Below are 9,058 nucleotides of genomic sequence, written 5' to 3' on the forward strand. Positions count from 1 at the left end.
TTAAAAAAATAAAATTATCTGAACCACAGAAACAAGGTGTCAGACAAGATACATAATAATATATTCATTTAAAGTTGCCAGTATAACATTAACGGCCTTTCTCGTGTTATTTTTAAGCAGAAAGAGAGGACCAGGTTGTTAGATTTTCTTTTATTTACTGATTGATTTTATTTGTTATTTGTTATTTGTTATTTTGCGTTTGAGTTGCACAGGCGTTCGGTTTGAGCCTTCTGACGCACGGTAGCAGTGATGTGGCTCTCGGTAAAGTAATCTTCCACGTCATTAGGAAGTAGTGCAGAGCCGAGGGAGAGAGAGCTCGCCTGCGGGAGCTTTTGAGAAATTTTACAGATGTAAATATCTCAAACTGCACATCGAAGGTCACCTGGGAGGATAATAGTCCTGCAGATAGGTAGGTTTTGTGACTTATTTTTAACCAACACGAGTGACATTTGTTTCGCTGTCTGGTGGTTACTCATAAGCTCGCTAGCTAACGTTACTGTCCTCCATTTCATTGCTAACCGGAGCAAAAGCTAAACTCCTGTCAGCTAATTCTTGATAGTCAGCAGTTGGTTCTGTATTTTAACCTAGGAAAACCAGCTCTGGGGACAACTAACTAATAAAAATGAGCAAAACCTTGCTATTTTAGCATTTTTGTCTTTACGCGTGTAACGCCATTTAGCCTGTTAGAAAGCTTATTAGCTGCGTGTCACTATTTTTTGACTTGTTAGCTTATGCTGTTTTGTGATGAAGGCAGCCAAGATCTGCCGTAAAAAGCAGCTGAAAACTTTGATCTGACTTTAATTTTGAGAAGTAATTGTCGTTTTCAGGTTTAATCCAGACGTACACTGAACACCAATCACCTGGTTCTCCAGGTTTTAGCTAGTAGTATGTTTTGCAATTCAGTTGTATCTCTATAGCACATTTTAAAGCAACAGAAGTTAACCCAAAGTGCTTTACTGACACACTTATTTGTAATACAGGTCTCCGAGAACCCAACTAAAAACACGGAACTCACAAAAATAGACGACAAAATAAAATTGCAATTAAGAAGATGCGAGAAACTAAGAATAAAAACATAATTAGATTTCAATATTGGTAAAAACATCCACACACGCACAAAAAGCAATGGAAAACATTTGCAATACGTTTGGCCAAATCATGATGAACGTCAGACTCTACTAAAAGCAGCTGAAATTGGGTATGCCTTAGAGGTTCTTGTCCGGGAAGCCAGACTGCTTCATAGCCTAGGGGCAATAACGATGGTCCAGTCACCTTAAGTTTTTAGGTGAGAAGATGGCACTTTGAGCAATTGTTGGGAGGATGACCTCAGTGACTTGAAGGCAAAATATCACAGATTTAAAAGATCTGTGATATATAGTGCAACTAAATCCACAGAGGGCCTTAAGAACGTGTAATATAAATTTAACATTTATCCAGAACTGTACCCAGTGCAGCTGAGTTATTAAGGGAGTGGACTGATGTGCTGTAGTTTCTGAATATCCACAAGAGAAATTCTAGGACAAATTTATCCTACCACAGATCCTACCACAGATTACCGGGGAAATGCTATTTGGAAACAGAGGAAAATGTATACAAAAAGACAACAACTTGATCTGACTAACTCAAACTACTACAGCTTTTATTTAAGATATAGATCAATTATAAGAATAGGACTTTATCAAATTGTGTGTATAAAATGTACATGCTTTTATCTTGTGTGGAAACATGTTGGTGTTCATAGTTAGCATAAACAAAGAGGAAGAACTGGCAAACGTATTCCATGAGATTAGGTTAGTTTTGACTTCACTGACATTTTTGCACCAGTGTGAATGTTTTCTCCATCACTGACGAAATCTGTTCTTTTTCTGTTTTCATAGGTATTATCCAGTGAGCAACATTCATTAGGATTCTTCTAATCTGATACAAGCACAGCAGCAAAATGACGGCTGCAGAGAACGTTTGCTACACTCTGATCAATGTTGCCTCTGACTCAGAGCCCCCTTCTGAAGTCAGCCTAAAGGCAGATCTAGGTAACCATTTGCTGTAAAGTTTAATAACTTGCCTCAATATACAGTACAAAGGGAAAATAGCCTTTCTCCACTTTTTTCTCCATCTTAATGCATTTGTGATGTATGAGTGTTATTTTTATAGGCCATTATACAATGTCTGGTTTAGGGGAAAAACAGTTCAAATCTCTTTTATAGATTAATTTTGATTCAAAGAAGCATCGTTGATGGATGAAATTAAGCTTTGATCGGGATTGGTTTAACTTTTTTTGCATTAACATGCATATAAGTCAGTGTCCTTTGGGGGGAAAAAAACTCACAAAGTCCTTTGAGAGTTTTTGGTGAAGTTTAGTATCAGATGATTTTAAATAGATGAAGACTAGTTTAAATAATAATTGATTGATATGCTAAATATAATAATCTTTCTTTAGAAAAGGGAGAGATCAAGGCCAAGACTGAAGCCTTGAAGAAGGTCATCATCATGATCCTGAATGGCGAGAAGTTGCCGGGACTGCTGATGACTATAATCCGTTTTGTGCTGCCGCTTCAAGACCACACCATCAAGAAGCTGCTGCTGGTTTTCTGGGAGATTGTTCCCAAAACAACTCCTGATGGCAAACTCCTTCAGGAGATGATCCTGGTCTGTGATGCCTACAGGAAGGTAATCTAAGTTATATACTAACAGCTGTTATAAACAGTGCATTTTTAAATATACACATCATGTTACACTATTTATTACAGCATAACTATAGCATTTGGGGAAAAGGTAAAAAAAAAATCAGTTCAGCAATTCTAATTTTAAATATTTCTTCTATTTCAGGACCTGCAGCATCCCAATGAGTTCATCCGTGGCTCCACTCTGCGTTTCCTGTGCAAGCTGAAGGAGTCTGAGTTGCTTGAGCCTCTCATGCCAGCGATCCGGGCCTGCCTGGAGCACCGCCACAGTTATGTGCGCCGTAACGCTGTCCTGGCCATTTACACAATCTACAGGTACTAGCTGCTAAATATTATAAAGTATAAGTTTTGAACTGTATTCATCATGAACAACAACCAGCTCTGTTTGTTTTGTAGGAACTTTGAACATCTCATCCCAGATGCTCCAGAGCTGATCCATGATTTTCTGGTCAATGAGAAAGATGCCAGCTGTAAGAGAAATGCTTTCATGATGCTGATTCATGCAGACCAGGTCTGTAGCATATTGTCTGTTCTTTTCTTACTGTTTCTACTTTTACTGTTAGTCATACAGTATATATGCCAAAGGTCTATCTAACACCTTGTCATTCATGCATTTATATGTTACAGGATCGAGCGCTGGACTACCTCAGCACATGTATTGACCAAGTTCACACTTTTGGAGACATCCTCCAGCTGGTTATTGTGGAGCTGATTTACAAAGTGAGTCACACTTTGTGGTAGTCATATCTAAACCTTTTAGCACAATGGATGATTTCACATTCAAGTTCTTGTTGTTTTTCTTTTTCTTTTTTCCCCCCTCTGTTAGGTTTGCCATGCTAACCCTTCTGAGCGTGCCCGTTTTATCCGTTGCATTTACAACCTGCTGCAGTCTTCCAGCCCGGCGGTTAAGTATGAGGCTGCTGGCACTCTTGTAACACTCTCCAGCGCTCCCACAGCCATTAAGGTACGTCATCAGTGTTTCAGTGGTTGTGTGTATGTCTTATATCATTTATACAGTGCTTTATACATTTAGATGGATATCTTTGCTTTATTAAAGCCTGTATGCATTCTGTGCTTTGTTGGACTCTAGGCTGCTGCCCAGTGCTACATTGATTTGATCATCAAGGAGAGCGACAATAATGTGAAATTGATCGTTCTTGATCGTCTCATCGAACTGAAGGAGCATCCCACTCATGAGCGTGTGCTCCAGGTACGTCTCATAGTGGCTGTTATTAGTTTTTCTAGCACTTAACAAATAAAGTTGTTAGTGGCTCTTTCACTACAGAAACCATAAAAGGAAAGGAATGGTACCCAAAAGAAGTCTTTTTGAGATCATAAAATCTATTAGAAAATATACCAAAATTGTTATGTGTCAATACCAACTGTGTTAGAAATTGGGTCTCACTAATACTTTTTCATCCAGGACCTTGTGATGGACATCCTGCGTGTTCTAAGCACTCCTGACCTGGAAGTCAGAAAGAAGACCTTACAGCTGGCACTGGACCTTGTTTCATCCCGTAACGTAGAAGAGGTCTGTTGACATTTGCAGCTTTTGTGTATTTTTGTTGTGTATTTTTTTGTCCTTGCATTGACACCTAGAAAAACTGGAATACAGTGTTAAAGTAGTGACTTCTGTCTGGCTGCTAGTTGGTGATTGTTTTGAAGAAAGAGGTGATCAAAACAAACAACGTAACAGAGCATGAAGACACTGATAAGTACAGGCAGCTCTTGGTGCGCACCCTCCACTCGTGTAGTGTGCGATTTCCTGACATGGCAGCCAATGTCATACCTGTGGTGAGTTTCCGCTTATTTCCTCTTAAGATTCTCGTGATATCTTTAGATTTCTAAATATACATTTTTATCATAAACTGTCTTTAAAATAAAACATTTTCTAAACATTTTCTACATGTTGATGTTTCACAGCTGATGGAATTCCTGAGTGACACTAATGAGGCAGCTGCTGCCGATGTGCTGGAGTTTGTGCGGGAAGCCATTCAGAGGTTTGACAACTTGAGACCCCTGATCATCGAGAAGATGCTGGAAGTCTTTCATGCCATCAAAACTGTCAAGTAAGTAATCCTGATGAGTCTGAAGAGCAGATGAAGGTCAATTCATGGTTAAGAAACCATTATATAGGCTGTGCTTGCTAAAGGGAAGTCACTACTTACTCTTTGATTGTGTAGCACTGTGATTGTTTCTAAACTTCATCACAAGTGTCCTGTTTCAGGATTTACAGGGGGGCACTGTGGATCTTAGGAGAATACTGCAGCACCAAGGAAGACATCCAGAGTGTGATGACAGAAGTTCGCAGGTCCTTGGGAGAGGTACGTTTGTTCATTGTTGTCAGAATTACAAGTAACGCATGCTAATTTGATTAAGACAATTATAATTGTCTCTCCCCGGGGCAGATCCCAATTGTGGACAATGAGATTAAGAAGGAGACCGGTGAGGTGAAGCCAGAAGATGAAGTGAGCGCAGCTCCAGCTCAGAAACTTGTGACAGAGATGGGCACTTATGTGACACAGAGTGCCCTCAGCTCCTCCAGGCCTTCAAAGAAGGAGGAAGACAGGTAAACACTGGACATCATGGAGGAAAAGCTTTTTGCTCACACTGTATACCCTTCATTGTGCTGAATTTTCCATCCACCTCGCTCATTAAGAATTTGTTGTTCCAGACCTCCACTCAGAGGCTTCCTAATGGATGGAGACTTCTATGTGGCAGCTTCTTTGGCCACAACGCTAACCAAAGTGGCTTTGCGCTATGTTGCTCTTGTTCAAGATAAAAAGAAGCAAAATGTAAGTTATTCTTCCTTCACTTCAGTAAAAGCACTTTTAATAATTTGCCCTACCTTTGGTTTCTCTGACCCCTGCTGTCTTGCTGCCCCCCTCTCGCAGTCTTTTGTTGCAGAGGCCATGCTGATCATGGTCACTGTGCTGCACCTGGGTAAGTCCTCTCTGCCCAAGAAGCCAATTACAGACGACGATGTGGATCGCATCTCACTGTGCCTGAAGGTCCTGTCAGAGTGTTCGCCACTTATGAATGACATTTTCAACAAGGAGTGTCGCAGATCCCTGTCACACATGCTGGCTGTCAGGCTGGAGGAAGAGAAGCTGTCACAGAAGGTAATGAAAGTTGACTAAACTCAATACCAACCTCGTTACACAGAAAATGAGCAAATTTTTGGTGCCAAATTTAATACGAAACCTGTTATATGTTTATAAGCCAACTTTTGTTTTCAAGAGCCTGCACCCTGATAGGTAGTAATGTGATCCTCTAAGGAGGAGTGTAGTAATATCACACTCCTAGATGATCATTTAAACCTGTTGTGTATATACATAAGACTTTTGGGACCAATGGAAAACTTTTTTTTTGTTATAGTGCTCCAGTTTCTCTTGACAGCAGCATTGTCTCTGTCTTTGCAGTTTCTCTTAGTTCTGCACAATAACATCAGTTTTTATTCTCTTTCTGTTGAACAACCGTTTCTTATGTCTTTTTTGTAACTTGCTATACTGTGTTATTTTCACTATACTAGACTACTAGATATACTAGATACTTTTGTTGTTGTTGTTCCATTGGGGTTGTTATTTCCTCCAAAAATAACCACGTGTTTCTTCTTCTGACTACAGAAAGAGTCTGAGAAACGCAATGTAACGGTCCAGGCCGACGATCCAATATCCTTCATGCAGCTCACGGCCAAAAATGAGATGACTTCCAAGGAGGACCAGTTCCAGCTCAGCCTGCTGGCTGCTATGGGCAACACTCAGAGGAAGGAGGCCGCCGATCCTCTGGCATCGAAACTCAACAAGGTGCACCATACTTAACCCCTAAAAGCCCTTCCATAAAAGGAAACTGGAAATTAATTTGACAGATGAATGTTGGAGTACTTAGGAGATAATAGTGCTTTTGAACAGTAAAAGAGTGAATGGGAATGATTATTGCTGTTTGAGTGCATTTCAAGTTTACGGCTTAGTCTAACTTATTTACAGTTCATATTATTTCATATTATTGGCAACACAGTAGCACCTGCTGCTGAAGCCCTTGTTGTGCACATGCTTTGCTGTTAGTAGGTTGTTAAAGGATAATAAACAAGTGTTTGGGGAGTGTTTGTACTTGGTTGTTTATTAATCATTAAACGAATGCATTATGTCCAACTTAGGTGACCCAGCTGACGGGCTTCTCAGATCCAGTCTATGCTGAAGCCTACGTTCATGTCAACCAGTATGACATTGTGTTGGATGTGCTGGTGGTCAACCAGACCAGTGATACTCTTCAGAACTGCACACTTGAGCTGGCTACTTTAGGTTAGTGTAGTTTTTTTCAACCTCTATGAAAAGATGTTTTTTTCTCTCATTTAAGCCGCACATATTTGGGTTTCTACTTTAATGTAATTCAACTTTCTGTCCTGCAGGCGATCTTAAGTTGGTTGAGAAGCCTTCACCTCTAACTCTGGCCCCTCATGATTTTGCTAACATCAAGGCCAATGTGAAGGTGGCATCTACTGAGAATGGCATTATATTCGGAAACATCGGTAAAAGAATTTTATGTCTATTTTTAGCGTCACATCTCAAGTCACACCATTTTTTTTCTATATGCATATTGTTTTTTAAAATTAATTGTGGGGATGTCTGGATTCTTCTTTTCAGTCTACGATGTGTCAGGAGCTGCTAGCGACAGAAACTGCGTTGTCCTCAGCGACATCCATATTGACATCATGGACTACATCCAGCCAGCCTCCTGCACTGATGCAGAATTCAGACAGATGTGGGCAGAGTTTGAGTGGGAAAACAAGGTAAATTTAAGGGGTTAAAACACATTCCTGGAATCTGACTGGTTTTGCAAAAAGTTGGACTTGTTAAAAGTTTTTTTTTTTTTTTTGTTTTTTTTTTTAATAGATTTAGTTGATGTACATTCAACTAACACTGAGCACTGATTGTCCTTTCTTTATTGTAGGTGACAGTGAACACCAACATCACTGATCTGAACGAGTATCTCCAGCATATCCTCAAGTCCACCAACATGAAGTGTTTGACTCCTGAAAAGGTTGGTATGAGAACATTATGTAAACCGCAGACTAAGGAAAGTAAACAAGCTTTTAAATCCTGGCAGCTTTCCCAAATACAAATAACAAAGGTAATTAAAACTTTTGGCACCAGTGCACATCGGAAAGAATCATTAGTGGCCGTATAGCAGGATATTTTCTTGTGCTGACTATATAAAGAATATATGTAAACATAAGACATGCCAGTGCTTCCTTATAAGATGAATGTGCAGATACTGTGATGTTGTTTGTTGTTCTTAACCGACGTTCTTCTCTCATAAACAAGGCTCTGTCTGGCTTCTGTGGCTTCATGGCGGCCAACCTTTATGCTCGTTCTATCTTTGGAGAAGATGCCCTGGCTAATGTCAGCATTGAGAAGCCTCTCCACCTGGGGCCCGATGCACCTGTCAATGGACACATACGCATTAGAGCTAAAAGTCAGGTAGGTCACAGCTGCCACACCGTGTGAACCCTTAAGAATCTGAGAGGTAAAGGCTGGGTGGACTTTATTTCCCCTCAGTCAAGCAGTACATCCATTTGTAAAAATATCACATGACTTATTTGATTTGAAATAACTAATCAGTTCTGCAAGTATTTGCATAGTGACACAGTTTTTGCCTCTCTAAAGTACCCCAAGTGTGGACTTTCATCCTTAAATGCATGCATGTAACGAAAAATTTGCATTAATCTCCAAATGCAAATGGATTTCACTGTATTTCAGATATGCTAATGTGTAACATGTGTCGCAGCTAACCCTCCTTCCTTTGTTCCACAGGGGATGGCCCTGAGTCTGGGTGACAAGATCAACCTTTCCCAAAAAAAGGCAAATGTCTGAAACAGCTGCTGTTCTGTGTCACCTAACTTACTGTTTGATCATCGTCATAGCAGATATGAACTCTTATATGGTCGGTTACTTCTGTGCTCTATATTTTTTAACATCACTTCTTTCTGAAAACTACATCTCGGCAATGTGCTTCCCCTGTCCCGTTTCATTTTCAATAAATGTATTGAAATAATGTCCAAAACATGCTCCGTCGTGTTTTCATTGAGTTAAGAGCTCGTTTTTCTTATTAACACCTCATTATTTTTAATTGGTGTTTCTTTTTTTTTTTTCTTTTCAAAATAGGGCAATTTATAAAAGAAACTTAAGACAGTATATGCAAAAGGAAGGGAATTCAAGTTCAATTCAATAAGAAAAGGGTAAAAAAAAAAGAAAAAAGAATCCTCTAGTACCAGCCACAACCATTAAGGTTCATATTGAATTTGATATTATTAAAGCCATAAGATGGAAAAACATCCAAACTAAACCACTGATCATTAAATAAGTGTTTGTACCCTT

The 9,058-nt window shown here is 39.6% G+C and overlaps 1 protein-coding gene across 1 annotated transcript; it reads left to right on the forward strand.

Moving 5' to 3' along the window:
* The first annotated feature begins 261 nt into the window (after positions 1–261).
* Positions 262–8,744, forward strand: copb1 (COPI coat complex subunit beta 1). Its single transcript, XM_031748676.2, has 22 exons — positions 262–409; positions 1,878–2,030; positions 2,438–2,667; positions 2,827–2,996; positions 3,078–3,192; positions 3,309–3,401; positions 3,508–3,645; positions 3,772–3,891; positions 4,105–4,212; positions 4,329–4,475; positions 4,605–4,750; positions 4,909–5,005; positions 5,090–5,250; positions 5,356–5,476; positions 5,576–5,803; positions 6,308–6,487; positions 6,838–6,982; positions 7,090–7,209; positions 7,325–7,470; positions 7,632–7,721; positions 8,006–8,161; positions 8,495–8,744. The coding sequence occupies exons 2-22, from the start codon at positions 1,940–1,942 to the stop codon at positions 8,552–8,554; spliced, it is 2,862 nt and encodes a 953-aa protein (XP_031604536.1). The 5' UTR covers positions 262–409; positions 1,878–1,939; the 3' UTR covers positions 8,555–8,744.
* Positions 8,745–9,058: the final 314 nt, after the last annotated feature.

This window comes from Oreochromis aureus, linkage group 1 (assembly GCF_013358895.1).
Source record: "Oreochromis aureus strain Israel breed Guangdong linkage group 1, ZZ_aureus, whole genome shotgun sequence".
Classification (NCBI taxonomy): domain Eukaryota; kingdom Metazoa; phylum Chordata; class Actinopteri; order Cichliformes; family Cichlidae; genus Oreochromis; species Oreochromis aureus.

What these genes read in the sequence shown, in the direction of transcription:
- copb1 (XM_031748676.2), top strand. Translation starts at nt 1,940, where the DNA reads ATGACGGCTGCAGAGAACGTTTGCTACACTCTGATCAATGTTGCCTCT. An exon ending in CAGCCTAAAGGCAGATCTAG is followed by an intron (nt 2,031 to 2,437) that starts GTAACCATTTGC and finishes ATCTTTCTTTAG; the next exon opens with AAAAGGGAGAGATCAAGGCC. An exon ending in CATTATATTCGGAAACATCG is followed by an intron (nt 7,210 to 7,324) that starts GTAAAAGAATTT and finishes TCTTCTTTTCAG; the next exon opens with TCTACGATGTGTCAGGAGCT.